Below are 20,144 nucleotides of genomic sequence, written 5' to 3'. Positions count from 1 at the left end.
CTAAATATATAATTATTTTTCATTGTGTTAAGAATAATACTATAAAATATGAGCTAAGTTCAAATACATGTAATAAGTAATACAAGATATTACAACTAACAATATTTAATAAGAGAAAAAAAATATTTGTAAAAAATTATAATTTTTGTAAAAAGAAATTTAATTAACTAATATTTTATTTATAACTCAAGTTTTTAATAATAAAATAACCTAATTTCTCTTAAAATATATTACTATGGTATATTTCCTAGGTCCTTATATATTTAAACACAAAACATAATATATTAAGTTATAGAGGAGATTTAGATTAAAGATTATACAGATAATTTTTTTTTATAAAATAAAACTCATTTTAATAAAATTCTATTTACAATTTAACTTTTTTAATAATAAAACATTTGAATATTATTTATAAATCGTTTTCTACTCTTAATCAATTTTTTAAATCTTCACATTATTAGTTTGTCCTCTTTTATTATAAACTATTACAATTCGTGTTTCTGTACACTTAATACAAGTATTAAAATTCAAAGTATTAACGATATTAGAATTTTTTTTTTTTAAGTTTAAAAGAATTTTAGTTCTACAATAAATTATAGTGTAATAGATAAATTAAAAATATTGAAGAAGGTATTTTAATTTGAATAAAATATGAATGATTTGTATATAGGTTTAGTGGTTAAATCTTAATGTAAAAAGAATTTGGTTGTAAAAATAATGTTGAAGATATATAATTTAATCTTATTGACTGTTTTGCTGTTCTCAGGAAAGTGGCTACTATAAATAACATATAAATAAATATAACAAAGCGTGTCCCATAAAATTAAACTAATATAAATATAGAGTTGAAAGTTTGTATCAATAAAACTCTTTGAATTTCGGATTTCTTTTATTACTTTTACAGTATTTTTATTTTTGCAAATATAAATTTTTAAGATATCTAACATAATATTTTCAAATGAAAAGCAGTTATTTGTTCTGTATGCCTTTATACGCAAATGGACGTTTTTCTCAAAGTTGAAAAAAATATTCTATTCGAGTTTAATTAAATTTTATTTTTTTTATACATTTATTAGTATAATGTAAAGATTAAAGAAAAACTGTATAATGAAACAATCAGAAAAATTCAATTAACAGTACAATTAAATAAAAAGAGACTTAATAAAAGAAATATAAAAACTTTAAACTCTTAATTTTTTTGGATAAATAATCAAATATATATTAGCTATTTAAAATCTAATTAATTTTTATTTTTTATTTTTTATCTTCCTACTTATTACAAATATGTTAATTTTAGAAATTTTCAAATAATAAAATACTTGATTTTAATATTATTTTATAAACAAGTGTCAGACAGTTTTAAAAAGTCATAAATGGGAAGAGAAAGGACTTTCCACGCTACAAGAAAACTCAAGTCAACATTGTCGACTTAATTTAATGATTTGAAAATAAATATATTCATCATTTATATTTAAATCAAACACACCTATATGAATTTTAATTATTGCTTTCACATCTTGTTTAATGTATATTTTGAAAACATTGTACGATGTGAAATAAGAACTAAATAAACTTTTGATATTCTAAAAATATAGATGAAATACAATTGCTCAATTTAATATTTGTTGACCTTAAAAGTTAAAAAATGAGTTATAAGATTGTAGTAGAAAAGTTTGTGAATATAGATTTGAGTTTTGACTTACCTACTTCTTCAATGATTTTGAATAAAAAAAACATTGACTCTTTATATAAATATTTTTAAGGTCACATCACATAATGTGACAAATTAATAATAATAATGAAAAAAATTGGAAACATTTTATTTTATGGGTTGTTAAACCTTCAAAATATTTTTAATTAAACTGTTCTCTTTATCACACACGAAATGTCTCATCCTTCAAACAGTTCACATGCATAATCATAAATTATAGAGTTGTTAATTATTATTTTCAAATTCTTTGATAAAATTCCCAGTCCAAAGGTTGGAGCTTTGACCAAACTAGAATTAAGAATTTAATTTGTAAGACTTGACCTCCACATGCATAATTAAGACTAATAACTTAAATGTAAACATGATTATGAAAGAGATTATATAGTCAAAATGGTCACACAGATTTTTACAAGTAAAGGTTAAGTTATGAACTAAGTAAGAAAATTCCTCTATGAATAAGAATTTCAAAAGATTAATATTTACTTAAAACGATAACGTGTAAACACTTAAATAAAAAGTTAATTTGCTTTTCGAGGACATAATCTAATTTAATTTGTCAATATTGATATTATAATTTAGATAGAAAGTCTCAAGATTTTGAAGTATATTGATGTACGGGAGTGATAAAGCATTTCAAACGAACTAAATGTAAAAGTGGCCCTATGTGATTAAAAATTGGCAATATCAAACATTTGAATTATTATATGTATGAATGAATAGCTAAAGCCATTCCAGATTTGTTGTGAACCTAGTTGACATACCAAAACCGTCAACTATCGCCAGGCAGTGCTAGTCCCCTATTTTTCCTTTCAGATAGCTAAACTTCCAAAAAGGTAATAAAACAAAACAATCACATTAAAATGAAAAATTATACTTTCATATACATAAAATTTCTATACTATTTTATAATAAACTTTATTTAAAATTTTACTACATTATACTTTAATATTATTTTTTATTGAAATTTATATTTCAAATAATTGTATATTTTTAAAATGTGTAAAATTCAATAGTTTTTATATAAATGTTACCATTGGTTTAAAAATAATAATTTTATAAGTTTATATGTAGAATTTTATAACAATTTAAAATTTTGAAACAATTTAAAATAAATTTTAACATAGAATATAAATTTAATCTTCTTAAAAATATTTAAAAAAATATAAATTTTAATAAAAATATTAGTATAGTATTTATAAAAAAATTAAATTTATTCTGAATAAAACGGTGAAATTACTCAATTTTAAAATAAATAGAACCTAATTAAACCAAAATAACTAATTCAAAAGTTAAATTAAATTAAAACAATGATATTTGGTAAGATAATAACATGTCACACAACCACGTGTCATATGGTATAATATTAATTTAACACTTGATAAATTTTTATTTTAAAAAAAAACAACACATAACATATATAGAATTACGGAAAAATATAATTACATCAAATTTTCCAAAATAAATCGAAAGACATAAAAATAAATAGACTAATACACGTAAATTTAGATAAAGATGATTATCGATATGATACTTCAAATATGATTGCTAGAAAAATTGTGACCAACATGATCAAAACAACTATTACGTATTATTACGACTATTATGAGTAACACCCATTCTGATAACTTCTAACGTTAGAGATTCAATTAGTTGGACTAGTTCTAATAACCTGAGTGATTCTCATTACAGTATGATTTACACACAACCCATCAAGATTCAACTTTTAATACTTTTCAACACTTTCTCCTATTGTTCTTTCTCTTCCTTCAAATGTACGACAATAAGTAATTGGATTGGATCACCATGTCAAACTTAGGAATCACAAAGTCATAACACGAAAAGACGGCGCACACCAGTGGCAGTTCACACACACAAACACACTTGTATGTTACTTTAATTATTCGTATTACAATCACGTTTGTATCTCCACTTCCAACTAAACCAAGTATTTTACAAGTGGATAAAAAAAAATAATACCCATTGTTTTTATATCTGAATCAAGCCATAGATAGACAGACAAACACCACCATGCTCCAACTTGCATGGCACCAGATCCATTCCACTATTTATTTGTAAGAACAAAGGGCTTCCCCAGTTTCAGCTTCTACCTTTTCTCTTCCTTCCACAAACTCTCCTATCTCTCGTTTCTTCTTTACACACTCAATCAATTATTTCCAGCCAATTTCAGCTCCTCCTAACACAGCCTAAAGACCAAAACATCATCATTCTTTGCTCCTCTTGCACGCTGCAAGAAGGTAAGTGTTTATTCCCTCTTAAACCTTTGCCACCACTCTGTCATATTTGTCTTCGTTCTTGCTTCATTCAGTTCTTCCTATGGGGTGTCTCTTGCTTCTTCTATGTTTTTCTACCTTTTTATATGCTGTTTCTGCCTTAAACTCTGATGGGTTGGCTTTGTTGTCCCTCTCCCGGGACTGGATTGTTGGGTCTGGTGACATAAACTCCACATGGAAGTTGTCAGATTCCACTCCATGCTCGTGGGCGGGAGTGCATTGTGATCGTGCCGATAATGTGAATTCTCTAAACCTCAGTAGATATTCTATTTTTGGCCAATTAGGATCTGAAATTGGACGTTTGATTCACTTGCAGTCCATAGACTTATCATATAATGATATGTTTGGAAATATTCCCCCAGAATTAAACAACTGTACCATGCTTGAGTACATGGACCTTACTGTAAACAACTTTAGTGGAGGAATACCAGAAAGCTTTAGAAACTTGCAAGATTTGAAGTATTTGGATCTCTCGATTAATCTGCTGAGTGGTGAAATTCCTAAATTCTTGTGGGAATATCCTCTCCTGGAAGAAGTGTATCTCAGTCACAACAGTTTAACCGGTTCCATTCCCTCAAGTATTGGGAATATGACCAACCTTGTCACCCTGGATCTTTCTTATAATCCGCTTTCAGGGAGTATTCCCGTGTCCATTGGAAATTGTAGTAAATTAGAGAATCTGTATTTGTTAGGTAATGGATTGCAGGGAGTTATTCCGGAGAGTCTAAATGATCTCGAAAATCTTCTTGTGTTATTTCTAGATCGTAATAGTCTTGGAGGTACTATTCAACTGGGATCTAGAAATTGTAAAATGTTGTCTATTCTGTCTCTTTCTCACAATAACTTCAGTGGGGGTATACCATCAAGCTTGGGGAATTGTACTGGCCTAATAGAGTTTTATGCTACAGCCAGTAACTTAGTTGGCAGTATACCGTCAACCTTAGGACTCCTTACCAACCTTTCTGTTCTAGTGATTCCAGAGAACAGTTTGTCAGGGAAAATACCTCCACAGATTGGTAATTGCAAATCACTGGATATGTTGTATTTGAATTCCAATGAACTCGAAGGAGAAATTCCAAATGAATTAGGAAACTTGAGTATATTACGCGAACTTATGTTGTTTGACAACCATTTGACAGGAAAAATTCCACTTGGCATTTGGAAAATTCAAACACTTGAGCAGGTACACGTATACATTAACAACCTTTCAGGTGAGTTACCTCTTGAGATGGCAGAGCTTAAACATCTTAAGAATATCTCCTTCTTTGAAAATCAGTTCTCTGGAGTCATTCCTCAAAGCTTAGGGATCAATAGCAGTTTGGTTCTGTTAGACGTCACGGATAATAATTTCACCGGTCCCATCCCACCAAATGTTTGCTTTGGAAAGCAATTGGTCAGGTTGAATATGGCTAACAATAAATTTTATGGCAGCATACCACCTGATCTTGGAAGATGCACAACTCTTGAAAGGCTCAGACTTGAAGGAAACAATTTCTCTGGGGCACTTCCAGATTTTGGAACTAATCCAAATCTCCTTCATATGAACATCAACAACAACAATATCAGTGGGGAAATTCCATCAAGTTTTGGAAACTTCACAAATATCTCTCTTTTAGATTTATCCGTGAACAGCTTGACAGGTCTTGTACCCTCGGAGCTGGGAAACCTTGTGAATCTCCGGACTTTGGTTCTTTCTCACAATACTTTGAAAGGCCCTTTGCCACATCAACTGTCAAACTGTAACAAAATGATCAAGTTTGATGTTGGATTCAATTTCTTGAATGGTTCGTTTCCATCAAATTTTCGGAATTGGACTGAATTAAATACTTTAATTCTCTCGGAGAATAATTTTGATGGTGGTATTCCAGCATTCTTGTCAGAATTTCAAAGGCTCAATGATTTACAACTTGGAGGAAACATGTTTGGAGGGAGCATTCCTAGATCAATTGGAGAACTGGTGGATTTGATGTATGTTCTAAATCTAAGTGCTAATGGGCTGATAGGTGAGCTTCCTAGGGAGATCGAGAACCTGAAGAATCTGATAAAACTGGATCTATCTTGGAACAATTTGACAGGAAGTATACAAGTTCTCGATGAGCTCAGTTCATTATCTGAGTTCAACATTTCATATAATTCTTTTGAAGGTCGTGTTCCACTACGGCTAACAAATTTTATAAATTCCTCTCTATCGTTTTTCGGCAATCCTGGCCTATGTATCTCAAATTTCCCTGAAAACAGCTATTTGAGGCCATGTGATACAAATTCAGAAAAGTCAGAAAGGCTCAGTAAAGTTGCAGTTGCATTGATAGCACTTGGATCCTCAATATCTGTTATTCTGTTGCTGGTGTTGATTTATATATTCATTATCAGAAAAATTAAGCAGGAAGCCACAAACAATGAAGAAGATAGTTCTCCGACCCTTCTCAATATGGTTATGGAAGCTACAGAAAATCTAAATGATCAGTATATTATTGGCAGAGGAGCTCAAGGAGTTGTCTATAAAGCAGCACTTGGTCCAGAGAATATTTTGGCTATAAAGAAGTTTGTATTTGCCAGTGATGAAGCGAAAAGCTCAAGCATGACCAGAGAAATTCAAACCCTTGGAAATATTAGGCATCGAAATTTGGCCAAAATGGAGGGCTGCTGGTTGAGAGAAAACTATGGTCTAATTGCATACAAATACATGCCAAATGGAAGTCTGCACGATGCTTTGCATGAGAAGAAGGGATCACACTCCTTAGAGTGGAATATCCGGAATAAGATAGCTGTTGGAATTGCTCATGGATTGGCTTATCTCCATCATGACTGTGATCCCGTCATAGTGCACAGAGATATCAAAACAACTAACATACTTCTAGATTCCGAGATGGTGCCTCATATTGCAGATTTTGGTATTGCAAAGCTTTTGGATCAGCCTTCTACCTCCACACAGTCAATATATGTCACTGGTACACTTGGTTATATACCGCCAGGTAAATTTTCTACACTATTACATAATAACTGCACCTTTTTTTGTTGTTGTATTTCATCTCTTTTATTTCTTAATCCACAGTAAAATATTAAATGATTGTTTATGACAGAAAATGCTTATACAACAACAATGGGTAAAGAGTCCGATGTATACAGTTATGGTGTAGTATTGCTGGAGCTGATATCAAGAAAGAAGGCATTGGATCCATCATTTGTAGAAGGAACAGATATAGTTACTTGGGCTAGATCTGCCTGGGAGGAAGCAGGAGATGTGAATGAAATTGTTGATCGAGAGTTGGGTGGTGAAATTTCAAATTCTGAAGTGATGAAACAAGTTACAAAGGTGCTTTTAGTGGCTTTGAGATGTACATTAAAGGATCCACGCAGCAGACCAACGATGAGGGATGTTATCAAGCATTTGTATGCAGATGTTAAAAACTCCACATAGGAAAGATATTATAGTTTTCATAAGGCTTAGTTCACATTGTATAATCATGACAAGGTCTTATGTTTTTCCTATTGTGGTTTTGTTCTTTTATGTACAAAGTTTTGTTTTTATATTCAATCAGGCATTTATGCATACTCTATAGAACAAAGTTCAGTGTTTTTCTAAGACTTTTTATTTTCACTGATAAGGACAGGAGGACATTGAAATTCTTTAAAAGTAGAAAGAGTCATTGGATTATTCTTGAGCAGATTATAGACAAACCTTCAAACCTTGACATTGAAGAGTATTTCCGAGTTCCTACTGGGCATCCGATAAAATTGAAATCATGCAGAGAATATTAGCATGTCTCCTGCAGAAGATGACAAACAGAAATGAGAAAAATATTCCTCACTTGGTATTTTTATAATATTATTTCATCAAATAATTTCAAAACCTTCTTAATATTTCTACCTGTTGCTATATCAACCAACTTCTGATCCTTAATAGGGGACAGAAAAATATTATTATAACCAAAAGTTCCTAACGTTTTTACTGATAAAAAAATACATTTACATATCGCAAACCAACAAAAGATGAAAAGCCCTCTCTCTATTTGGTCCAAAATATTTTCATTCAAATCAACATCCACCAAGAATCTTTCAAAATTCACATATATTCAATTTTTCTTTTAGCTTTGTCCAAAGAAACCAGTGTAAAAATATCATTGTGACAGAAAACAAAATCTTTAAATCTTACCTATCTTAGTGTGAGAAACCTTGGGACTGAAATTAGGATATTAGAGTGAAATTCCAAGGAAAGATGATTTTGGGTTCAAAAAAACTGTCCAAAAGCCAAAATCTAACTTTTGAAAAAAAAATCTCATTGGCTGTTTATAATAATAATAATAATAATAATAATAATAATAATAATAATGTATTAGATGATATATATAATAAAAGAAGAAAGATAACTCAAATCAATAATTAAAATAAACAAATATATTAATTCAATCTAATTTTAGAATTTATAACAAAATATATAGTGGAATAGGTTTAAAGACTTATCAATTTATAAACGAAGGAAAATACATGATCAAATAAGAGTGAGAGAAGTGGTAGACAATTGTTTCCTAATGAAGAATGAATAAGTTTTTTTTTATTACTAATTGATAATCTACTTTGATTATTGGTAAGAACTTTAATAATAATTAAATATGTATTTTGATTATTGGTAAGAACTTTAATAATAATTAAATGAGAATTTACTTTGATTAATTAATTTTTGATTTGGTTAAGAGATCCTAGTTTGATTAATTGTAAGATGGTTTTTAGATTAATTAATAATGTACTTTAACTAATTTGAAACTCAACCAATAATCTATTAAATAATAATTGTGAATAACCGATGAATATATTTAAAAAAAAAACAGTAAAATTAGTCTATTTTATTATAATTATTTCTAAAGTTTTTATTTGAATCACAACTTATCAAACTTATGTACAAGTAAACATAATCTATGATAATAATATATGATCAAATTTGTCCTTTTGATATACATATTAATATTTTTGTTTCAATTTGTTTTAAATGATAAAAAAGAAAAAATATATCTTTAATAATATATAATATTCTTTATTTGGTACACACATTTTATATTTCTAATTTGCTCTTAATTATATTAAATATAAATATAAATTACTCGTACGCTAGTACAAGTCACCCAGTAATATTTTCATGTAATCACTATTATTTTTTTTAAACCTCTTTTATAGTAGTATATATGATTCTAATTGTTATAAGTAATAAAAAAATGGATATATAACACAAAATCAAGAATAAAATTATAGAATTAAAGTAAAGTGTAATAAAAAATATAAGTCAAATTGATATACACAGTTTTACACTAATGATTTAAATTTTAAAGATAATTATTATAAAAAATAATTTAAGCAATAATCTCTCGTTAAATAAAAGTTATTTTTGTTGACAATATATACTTAGTTAGTCTACAAGGTTTTTAAATTATATTTTTTTAAATTACATAACTCAAATTTTTGTATAGTTGACAAATTCAAATTCAATTTCACTCTAATTATTTTAGTTATTATATATTTACACAAGTCAATTAAAGTTTAAATTATTATTTTTAAACAAGTTTTACATGTCTTAGAGGTTTTAAGTGACTCATAAATTTTGTCTGAAAGAATCATCCTACTATATCTCATGTGAATGGTTTTTGCAACCTTCCAAACTACTTATCACTATTGCATCACTTTCCAAACAATTATTATTAATGTATTTGTATTAAAATATAAGATTATCAAAATTAGACTCATCATTATATTAAAGATATTAATAAAATGATTGAGATTAAAAAAAGTTAATTTAAAAAAATGGTTAAAATTGTTACAAAATGTTTACTCATAGAGTAAAATTGATAAAATAATTATTTGAATTCAATTTTTTTTTATTCAAATGGTAAAATATGAAAAAAAAAACTTTTTTTATATGTAAGTATAGATGAGTCTAATATTCTAAGGCATAAAAGATTCAATTATATCTTTTATGGAATGAAAAAACTTCCATAAAATGTTTATTATTTTATATATAATAATGTTATTAAAGTATTTGAATTATATAAAGTGTAGAAATTGAGAAAGATTATAACATATGACACAATATATTTAAAGACTATAATGAACATTTTGATTTTGATATTATATTAAGATAATAAGTTTAAATTGAACTAAATTTTACCAAACCAACTCAACTAAATGATGTTTATCCTCATCTATTTTATCTCTCCAAGAAACAAAATAACATTAATAAAAATACACATAAAATTATAATATTAAAATTTTAATTTCACTCAAAAAAATGGATATGAATAGAAAATAAAAGTACGAGATAAAATTTTTAGTATCTTAAACTTAGATCATTAATTTTATTTAGTTTTGATATTTTATTTATTTAAATTAATATTTACTAAACGAAATCAAATATTAAAAAAAATAAGTTAATTATAAAAAAATTAAAATGAATAAATACTAACTTAAATAAAATATAAATATTAAAAATAAATAAAATTAATATTTACCGGTAATCTTGTTTATTTTAATTAACATATATTAAAATGACAATAACACAAATATTTATTTAATAAAACAATTTAAAACGATTTTATATATTTTTAATTTTTATAAATTAACTTTTTACATGGTATTAAAGTAGATTAAGGTGATAGTAATACTTCGTAATTTGGCTAATACTAATATTTAGACACTAAATTTATATTTTTTGTAGTAAAGAGGGGAATTCAGAATATTGTTTTTATCTTCAGAAAAGCGTCACAAAAAATTATACTCAAACATCGCTAAAGTGTGTACATGATTAAAAAATTAGAAATTCACATATGTTACTATATTCAATGATAGTTTAATTACTCAAATACCAATAATAAAATAAATGAAAACTTTAATAAATATGATAATTAATTATAGTTACGAGAGAAAGACATCTCAAACTATGTTTAAATTAAATTAAAATATAAATTTGTAGTTAAACATTTCATGAGACGAAATTCCTAAATTCAATATATCCCCTATTGTGCTTCTTAACCTCGCAAGGATTTACTGTTTTAAGTTTAATTATATAACATTTCACAACATCCATATTAACGCGAAATTTGCAAAATAAAAAATAGAAATACTTGAATTGAAGTAGGTTTAAAAAATTAAAATAAAATAAAATAAATTGTGGAGCCCAATTAGACATTGAAAGTATGTGTTCAAATTAAGTTCATACAAAAGTGATTTTTTAGACAAAAACATGTCAGAAAACAAACTTCCTTTTCGAATCTGAGGATTTATCATTCTCGTTTTCTCTCTATGGTTATAGTGTGATTTCCATAAGTCATATATGTTGTCATGAATACCTCTGAATCAGACAACCAACATGTTCTTCCCAATCCAGAATCACATTCACACACATCAAAATGCAGAAAATTTACATTTCACTCACTCTCTCTGTTGGTTCTCCTTACGTCAATCTATTGGGGATTCACAAGAACAAACTATTACACAGTTCACCACTTGAAATACTCCCTCACATCACCATCAATTATACATGCAATTGAGTCTTTCTTTTTACCCTCAAAACCAGTTTCTGTGCCCTCCAATCATTGTGTTCTATGGATGGCCCCCTTTCTTTCAGGTGGTGGGTATAGCTCGGAAGGTTGGTCCTATATTTTGGCCCTTCATGGGCACAGAAAAATGCAATCTTTAAGGTTGGCGATTGACCACCATGGTGATCTAGAATCTCTGGCGTTTTGGGAGGGTTTGCCAGTTCATATGAAGAACTTGGCTCGTGAGTTGTACCAAGCTCGGTGTAGAATGAACGAGACAGTTGTTATTTGCCATAGTGAACCTGGTGCCTGGTTCCCTCCACTGTTTGAAACCACCCCATGCCCACCATCTTTTTACCATAATTTCAAGTCTGTCGTTGGCAGGACCATGTTTGAGACTGATAGAGTGAATGATCAACATGTGCAGCGCTGTAATACAATGAACTATGTCTGGGTTCCTACAGAGTTCCATATGTCTACATTTGTGCAAAGTGGGGTTGATCCTTCCAAGGTGGTGAAGATTGTTCAACCTGTTGATGTGAAGTTCTTTGATCCGGTAAGGTACAAGCCATTTCGTCTTGCTTCTAGTTCTAGAGCAAAACTTGTCTTAGGTTCCCGTGTGAAGAAGAGCTTTGTGTTTTTAAGTATCTTCAAATGGGAGTATAGGAAAGGGTGGGATGTGTTGTTAAAATCATACTTGAAGGAATTCTCAAAGGATGATGGGGTTGCTTTGTACTTGTTAACAAATCCTTATCATACTGACCAGAATTTTGGTAACAAGATATTGGATTTTGTGGACAGTTCGGGTATGGTAAAACCAGTAAGTGGTTGGGCTCCAGTCTATGTTATTGATTCTCACATACCATTGAGTGATTTGCCTAGAGTTTACAAGGCAGCTGATGCTTTTGTTCTTCCTTCCCGAGGGGAAGGATGGGGAAGACCAATGGTGGAAGCCATGTCAATGGCATTGCCTGTGATTGCGACAAATTGGTCTGGACCAACTGAGTATTTAACAGACGATAATAGCTATCCACTGCCTGTGGATAGATTGAGTGAAGTAACAGAAGGTCCATTCAAGGGACACCTTTGGGCTGAACCTTCTGAGAATAAACTTCAGGTTCTTATGAGGCAGGTGATGAATAATCTCACTGAGGCTACAGCCATAGGCAGGAAGGCCAGGGAGGACATGATAGCACGGTTCTCGCCTGAGATTGTGGCCGACATCGTTGCAGATAACATACTAAACATTCTACGGCAATAAGGACTATGAAGCTTCTGGTTCTGTTTCTCCACAGCTGCTATGCTTCAAATCTGTCTTGTATTATGATTCATTCTAAAGGAGACTGAGATTGTTAGCGCACATAATGTTGACTTGTAGGGAATTGATTAAGGCTCAGCAAACTAAGCAGTGTAAGGTAATGTCTTCAATAATTTTTTTTTTTCCTTTTGTGAATTTTTGGTCAAGGGATATGCATTTGTGGAAGAACACAAGACTGATTCTCTGGGAAAATGTCCATCATTTTGGAACAATATCTGGCTGTTTAGAAGGGGTTTTGACCAGATAAACAGCATCATTTATGCTTTCTCTTTTGATTGACTTGAAAGAAAAATGTAATTCCTTGTTTGTGCAAATTATGACTTAGGGAATAGTAATGCTAGTGATATATAAAACTAGGATTGAGTGAGAGAGATTTTCTAGAGTGTGTCGATGGCACATAATTACCACAAAACCTTATATCACTAGAAGATGTTGGTTACATGGATCATATGGCACTATTCAGGTCAGTTAAATAACAGATGTCTCTCTTGACAACTTCTTCCAGTGGCCTTCTCGATCTCCTTGTCATTTTCATAGCAGTAAAAAGTATACAATCTACTTCTCTCATTGGTGCATTTTGAAGCTTTCCTTCCACTAGTTCAAACTCCAAACCACCATAATCAATTTTCTATTTTTGTTTCATCAATTCGTGTTACACAACCTCCCCATGTCATTTCAATAAGTCTCACACTTTTCTCTTGTTATCCCTTTAAAGCCTAACACATTCACTACCCTAAATTATAGTCAGATGTACAGCAGTATGATAGAGTTTGCGTTTGAGTTTGGTAGATTTTTTGAAGTCACAAATAACTCATGATCTATTTCTCCATTTTAGCCTTCTTGCTTGTTGCCTATGTGTGACATCATCATTAATTTCCTCATCATTTTGTAGTATTGGTCTTGAATAGTTAAATTAAGAAACCTGTTGCTTTGTATGTACCAGGTAAGCACCTTCATCACAACACGTGATAGGAAGTAAAAAGTAGAAAAATTGACTTCGAAAACAAAGTATTTATTTTATTAAGGAACGAAAATCATTCAATACTTTCTTCTTTAAGAAATTTACAGCATCAAATAAGTGTCTCACTCTTTATGGTCTCACATCTCTTCATCTATCATGTAAACTTCCTAATTAATAACACCGTGAAATGTTTTGGGTAAATATGACTTTTTTTTTTCCTGAAAAATGGTGTGCAAAAGCATCACTATACAAGGTCAGCACCTCACTCTAGTTTGCACTAGTTCCTCTTTTGTCAGTCTAAACGTAGGAACACTTCTTTGGGATTAGATATGCTTCAATTTCAACTAATTTTGCAGCTGTGACTTTTGCCTATTAATCACTTTATTTCAATCAACCAATTGTGAAATATCTCTGCTGATATTGATTAAATTGAAAACTTGAAACAGTAGCCTCCGAGGTTTTATTTGGGTCCTTATTATTTTACTTCGGTTGTTCCATGTTGCCGTTGTTGCACAGTGACTAAGATTATTGTATCCAACCGGCTGATTGTCTGGTACAGGAGGACATTAAGGAGCATTATTGAGCTGTGGTTTCTAGTTAAGATTGAAGCTCTGAATATCTTGTATGCTCTTATTGTGCTTGTTTTAAACTTCCAAAATTTTGATTGAACCATTATGTCTGGTGCCAGTATATATGGAAAGGTGTACGAAAACACCTAGAATTCTCACTTCTCCCAAACAATTGTGTTCTAGTACTTTTTTATTCTGTCAGCTGATTTCCTTGTAATTCACTCTCAAAGAACGCCTGCGACATCATAAGTCAAAATATGTGCCTGTAAAGTTTGAAATGTTTTTAGCCAAGAAAGAATGAAGTTATCTTATGAAATTTTTCATCCGGGACTAGATTACATAGGTTCAATCTTATCTATACCAGGAGTGTTAATTGCAGGAGTAAATCAAGGACTGAATTACAACTATTTCCACAATCATAAATCATAACTAATTATATAGTTTACTAAGGTTCCAACATGTGTTAATTAGATTAAAGGTTAAATATTAATTTGGTTCTTGTTTTCCTTGAGTTTTTCCAATGTGATCATAATTATTTTTGTTCAATTATGTCTAAATTTTCATTAATTTTGTTCAATTTAATAATTAATATTACTTAAATAGTTAACATGGAGTAATAGTATCTTTATGTGTTAGAATTAACGTCACATGTTAATATTAGTACATGTTAATATTAGTGTTATATATTGTTATTTTTTGTTTAATTCCGCTTTAATTTTGTTTAAAATTGAGTAATTTTTTTTTTCAAATTGAAACTAAATTTAATATTCATGTTATACTGATTTTTTTTATTAAAATTTACATTTTTATTAAATATTTTTAAACCAACTTTAATTATATTATTAAATCTTAAAAAAATTGAAACTAAATTAAACAATTAATAAAATTTAAGATTGAATGAAATATATTTATTATTCATTTATATATATTTTCAAAATATTTGCTTTTGCGCCAAATTTCATAAATTTCATATTTGGTAGTCAATGATTTTAGTCTTGAAATTAAAGACCCTGTATGTGTTGTTTCGAGAAGAATTTTTCTGTAAAAGCTAGATTCAATTCACGTCACTAATCTTTCGACGACATTAATCAGTTTTCGTGGAGCCACGCAAAGGTGAGATGTCAATAGTAGCCAAATTCCAGAACTAGCTTTGATTGATCAGAGGTGACATCAATCTAGATGTGTGTCTGCCTTCAATTGAAAACGCATGAAAATTGTTCACCGACGCTCAAATAAATTTCTTCCAAGACATCTGTAACTTTGTACAAAACCATGAATTTAACTTTCGACAGAAATCTTATTACTATTACTGCGTTCACAAAAGGACAGGATTTGTATGTTAGTAATCACAAAACTCATTTCATACGGTAAAATACGTGCCATGTTTCATCATGAAAAAAAGGAAGTGGAAAGATGCAATTCCTGACATGCCAATTTCTACCATAATATATATTTCACTCGGACATACATAAATAGCTCTCTTCGCGTGTCTAGGTAGTTTATTTGGAATACATTCTTCTTAAAAACAACCTCTGAATCACCAAAAGCACTGTCATTGGAAAGCCATAACAATTTCTGGCAGAGATAAGACTATTGGAAATATGGAGCAAACTCTGCTAGGACTTCCTTGTAGACAGGCTTTTTGAAATCTACTGCCTGCACAGAAAAGATAAACCAAGTCATATGTTGTCTACAGTACCGCGTCTTAATTGTCGTTGGACAAGTACGAAAAAAGTTGTGACCATCACGTATACTTACAAGATCAATTATTTGTTCAGGTGATATCCATGACCATTCCCCAAATTCAGCTTTCTCAGTGCCATCACCCAGAAGATTGATTTCTTGATCTTGCCCAGTGAACTTTAAAAGAAACCTGTGTAAAGCAAAAAGTGCTAAAAACATTATTTACCAAAGCAAACAAAACATCCCTCTACAATGCCTTCCAATTCGGAAGTCCTTTCCCTGCACTCACCCATAGTTACATACACAACTACAAATGCATATAGGCATAACCCTATAACCTCATCATAATAAGAAGGTAAAGAAAACTTGTCAAAAACGTTATATAATTTGGTTGTGTACTTTTCTTATGGGTTTTACTCTATCCAGACTGAGCATATCCAAATGTTTACCATTTCTGTGCCTGACCCTTCCAATCAGATCCCCACTGAATATTTAATTTGTCCCTCACTTTCGGTGGGAAATCATAAGTTAACCAATATGGTACCTACAACATAAAGCCACCAGGATGAACATTTATCATCACAGCAAGGAAAAAGAAAAGTTGCTTTTTTTGGATTTCGTGCTAGATGAAAACCAATATTAGTGAGTGGATTAACTGACATTCACAGATCATATTACTATGATTAGATGTAACATTGTAACTCTAGCACAATCAGAAGCATTGAAAGGGGGCTGATTTTGTTGTTCAACACAGCTCAAAGGCCTGATGAGTATAGACAGTAACAATTTAACAAAAGATCGTGCACAAAGATTTTATAATTTTATTAAAACATTTTTTACTAGCTGCAGGCACCTTTCTTTGGAAGAATTTTTTATGGTAATCGGAAATATAAATCATTCATAGGCCTCCACCAACAATGAAGATTTTGGAATATTATATATCTTGGTCCACCAAAAGATGTATGAAACATCACATTTGCAGATACATCAAATCAGTACTCCAAAGATACACATGACATCAAATTCTGCAGTTAAATTGATCATGGAGAACATAACTGATGGTATTAATCTCCACCAAATGACCAATTTGATGGTTTCATAAGCAGATAAACAGTATGATATATCTAGAAGTTCGGGTATGATCCTTGTCGTTTTGTGCTTCTAACTGATCAGTATTTCTGCAGAAGAACTAAACGGGTTGTCACATGAAGGAGCATGTTAGAGATATAAACCATTCAGAGGCCTAATTTAAGCTGTAACATTGAGTTGGCCTATGTTATAACTGATCATCAGTATTTCTGCAGAAGAACTAAGCGGGTTGTCATATGAAGGAGCATGTTAGAGATATAAACCATTCAGAGGCCTAATTTAAGCTGTAACATTGAGTTGGCCTATGTTATAACTGATCATCAGTATTTCTGCAGAAGAACTAAGCGGGTTGTCATATGAAGGAGCATGTTAGATATATAAACCATTCACAGGCCTAATTTAAGCTGTAACATTGAGTTGGCCTGTGTTCTGTCAAAATTATTTCCTAGATTTCATAATGAAAGACTAAATCTACGTAAGAAAAGGTTTGAGGAAATGTCTCCCATTTTTCTTGTTTTTACTTTTCCTATTTACAAAAGTTTATATAAGAATGAGAGGTGACAACCATTTCTTACTTTCTGTTTTTATTGTTTCCTTATAACATATGAAAAGGGAAAAGAAGTGAAAAAAAATCGCTTTCTGAAACCAAATGGACCCTTAGATATCTTGGTATCTGTGAACTCAAGATTGAAGAAAAATTTAAGATAAACTAGTTTTTAATTGTGATTATTAGGCTAGACTGAAGCAGGTAAGCTGTTTTCTCTACCATATCTTTTGTACACTGTTCATGCTTAACAGTTTTTTCCCACCCGCAGCCTCAAGAATACAATCATCTTTCTATCAAAATTCCTTTCCTTCCAAGAGCAACCAACTTCTAACTGTCTAAACTTTAGGGTTTGTTTGGATGAACTTCTCCATAAGCATTTTTAGGAAAGAAAAATAAGAAGAAAATGAATTGACTTCTGCATAAACTAAAATTACCATGTGTAAGTTAAAATAAAAATTTAGAAAAACTATACTGGAGGGCTTCTACAAATAAACCTGTGCATAAGATAATTTCAATTTTTCTTCTCACTTTTTCTTCCTAAAAGTGCTTATGGAGAAATTCATCCAACTAAGCGCTAATAAAACAATATAAATAAACCAAAATACTGTGATTCAAAGATTGAATCATTGAATCTAATAAAATCAAACAAAGTTTAACACATACAATAACACATCTTCAGAAGGCCTTGCCCACTTCACTCATTCTATAACAATGTTTTAACACATGCAGTCATCGTATAATGCGTTCACATCCCTGTACAAGGATATAAGCTGGTATGAGTATCCTAAAAGGGAGGAGAAATGCAATTACGTAACCAAGTTATTATGATGGTGAAAAATGATTTGGCACTTGTAAATTAAGCACAGCCAAGCATGTAATTTGTAGGGCGTTAGCAACTAAAGAAATGTATAATTTGCACCTCTGCGATCACTTCGGCCGAATTAACTCCCGTCTCTTCTCTTAATTCCCTGATAGCTGCATTTCTTGGATCCTCACCTTCATCAATACCACCCTAAAAGATGCCACCATTAAGAACATTACAAATTTACATTCATTATTCCTTTCAGCAAAAAACACGCTGAAATACAAGTAAAATCACGAACTCTTCGGATTTCTTTATTTGTTTATTAATTAGTTACCATCAATAATTTTTTCCCAATTCCCACGCCTGTGCAACACTTTGGTATTGCTAAACTCTGTTTTAGGACTTTTGCTTTCTTTCGAGTTCTCAGAAATATGATGATAAATTTTTATAGTAATTGATGTTATCATTCCATTAAATCCTAAACTATTTGAGAATTTTTAAATTAGGATTTTAACAAAAATAAATAAAGTCCTTGAACTAAAAAAAAGGTCCCTGCTATTTAGTTTGTGGCAGCTTAATCCGACAAAAAACAACAACAATTTAAATAGTTTTCAAAATTCTCGAGAGTTAATTAAAAAACTTACATCCAACAAAAGAATAATAATTAGGAAGCAACTAAAAAATTACCGAGTAGTTCAGGACCAACATGTAATTTAATCATAATTTTACTTTTAGTTTTAAACTCAATTCATAGAGATAGATAACTACAAAGAAGAATCAAAAGATAGACACCTGCGGCATTTGCCAAGCATTGGGAATGTCGAGCCTCGAAGCCGCGAAAATCTGCAAAAACACGAATTATTAAGCTTTGATGAATAAAAAGCGGAAACCAAAAGCAGAGGGATTTCGAGAGAACGAAGGAACGAACCTTCTTGTGAGCGTTCATGAGACAGATACCAACGTTCCTGCGGTAACCTTCTGGAGGAGCTTCCATCGTTGCGAATGAGAACGGCAGCAAAGAGAATTTAACGTGTTTTGAAGGGTATTTCGGGAAACGAATGAATTTGGGAGCAGATGAAGCAGGGGAACAATAAGCGAATCGGCACAAAGCCATTAGGAGAGAAGAAAAGGAGAAACAACAGTACCAAAATAATAGCTTTATAATGGGCCATTTAAGCCCACTTAATAAAGTGGCTTGTTATTCTCACTTCCCTTTTTACTTAGTTCACTCCTTCCTTTCCTTTACAGGGGTGAGTTTGTTGGTGAGATGGAAAACAATATTTTCCAACCAATAGTCGTGTTGTCTACTACTAAATGGGTGTTGCAAAAGTAATAAAGGAGGGAATTTGGATGAAGGATTCCATTGTTAATATGGATTTCCACAAAAGAATGTGATTATCTTTCTTCAATTATTTATATGGGAAAAGGATAGTACAGTACTAATATGTAAACACTATTTTATAATTTGACAAGATGACTTAAATTGATGTGAATAATTGTTGAATTTGGCATTAACTTTTATTTTTGTCATTTGATGATTATTTGCACTGATAAGATTTGTAATAGCGATAGTTTGGTGGGCATTGTCTATAATATATGTATTTTCATAATTGTATCATAATTTAATTTATTTTGTGTCGATTTTACCCT

The 20,144-nt window shown here is 30.5% G+C and overlaps 3 protein-coding genes and 1 non-coding gene across 7 annotated transcripts; 3 read left to right on the top strand and 1 right to left on the bottom strand.

Moving 5' to 3' along the window:
- Nucleotides 1-3,734: 3,734 nt before the first annotated feature.
- LOC108341242 (receptor-like protein kinase) lies at nt 3,735-7,535 on the top strand. Of its 2 annotated transcripts, XM_052875209.1 has the most exons (3): nt 3,743-5,786; nt 5,871-6,974; nt 7,083-7,535. In XM_052875209.1, the coding sequence occupies exons 1-3, from the start codon at nt 4,046-4,048 to the stop codon at nt 7,418-7,420; spliced, it is 3,183 nt and encodes a 1,060-aa protein (XP_052731169.1). In that variant the 5' UTR covers nt 3,743-4,045; the 3' UTR covers nt 7,421-7,535. The 2 variants fall into 2 exon arrangements, with proteins under 2 accessions (XP_017434425.1, XP_052731169.1); XM_017578936.2 differs by having other exon boundaries at nt 3,735-6,974.
- Nucleotides 7,536-7,713: 178 nt separating this feature from the next.
- Nucleotides 7,714-7,813, top strand: LOC128196051 (U6 spliceosomal RNA). Its single transcript, XR_008248151.1, has one exon. It is a non-coding gene; the product is annotated as a U6 spliceosomal RNA (small nuclear RNA).
- A 3,424-nt stretch (nt 7,814-11,237) lies between these two features.
- LOC108341949 (uncharacterized) lies at nt 11,238-14,647 on the top strand. Of its 3 annotated transcripts, none has more exons than XR_008248130.1 (2): nt 11,238-12,937; nt 14,318-14,647. XR_008248130.1 is itself a non-coding variant. In XM_052875597.1 (1 exon), the coding sequence occupies exon 1, from the start codon at nt 11,326-11,328 to the stop codon at nt 12,781-12,783; it is 1,458 nt and encodes a 485-aa protein (XP_052731557.1). In that variant the 5' UTR covers nt 11,238-11,325; the 3' UTR covers nt 12,784-13,113. The 3 variants fall into 3 exon arrangements, 1 of the variants encoding a protein (XP_052731557.1); XR_008248129.1 differs by having other exon boundaries at nt 14,361-14,646; XM_052875597.1 differs by lacking the exon at nt 14,318-14,647 and having other exon boundaries at nt 11,238-13,113.
- Nucleotides 14,648-15,784: 1,137 nt separating this feature from the next.
- Nucleotides 15,785-19,628, bottom strand: LOC108341823 (nudix hydrolase 26, chloroplastic). The gene is made up of 6 exons (XM_017579475.2): nt 19,423-19,628; nt 19,287-19,337; nt 18,609-18,701; nt 16,503-16,597; nt 16,129-16,243; nt 15,785-16,026 (listed from the first exon to the last, which is right to left on the bottom strand). The coding sequence occupies exons 1-6, from the start codon at nt 19,606-19,608 to the stop codon at nt 15,961-15,963; spliced, it is 606 nt and encodes a 201-aa protein (XP_017434964.1). The 5' UTR covers nt 19,609-19,628; the 3' UTR covers nt 15,785-15,960.
- Between the last annotated feature and the right edge of the window lie 516 nt (nt 19,629-20,144).

This window comes from Vigna angularis, chromosome 3, assembly GCF_016808095.1.
Source record: "Vigna angularis cultivar LongXiaoDou No.4 chromosome 3, ASM1680809v1, whole genome shotgun sequence".
In the NCBI taxonomy this organism is placed as follows: Eukaryota; Viridiplantae; Streptophyta; class Magnoliopsida; order Fabales; family Fabaceae; genus Vigna; species Vigna angularis.
This window is presented reverse-complemented; position numbering and strand designations above follow the sequence as displayed.

What these genes read in the sequence shown, in the direction of transcription:
- LOC108341242 (XM_017578936.2), top strand. Translation starts at nt 4,046, where the DNA reads ATGGGGTGTCTCTTGCTTCTTCTATGTTTTTCTACCTTTTTATATGCT. An exon ending in ACTTGGTTATATACCGCCAG is followed by an intron (nt 6,975 to 7,082) that starts GTAAATTTTCTA and finishes TGTTTATGACAG; the next exon opens with AAAATGCTTATACAACAACA.
- LOC108341949 (XM_052875597.1), top strand. Translation starts at nt 11,326, where the DNA reads ATGAATACCTCTGAATCAGACAACCAACATGTTCTTCCCAATCCAGAA.
- LOC108341823 (XM_017579475.2), bottom strand. Translation starts at nt 19,608, where the DNA reads ATGGCTTTGTGCCGATTCGCTTATTGTTCCCCTGCTTCATCTGCTCCC. An exon ending in CGGCCGAAGTGATCGCAGAG is followed by an intron (nt 16,598 to 18,608) that starts GTGCAAATTATA and finishes TTTATGTTGTAG; the next exon opens with GTACCATATTGGTTAACTTA. An exon ending in AAGGGTCAGGCACAGAAATG is followed by an intron (nt 16,244 to 16,502) that starts GTAAACATTTGG and finishes TGCTTTACACAG; the next exon opens with GTTTCTTTTAAAGTTCACTG.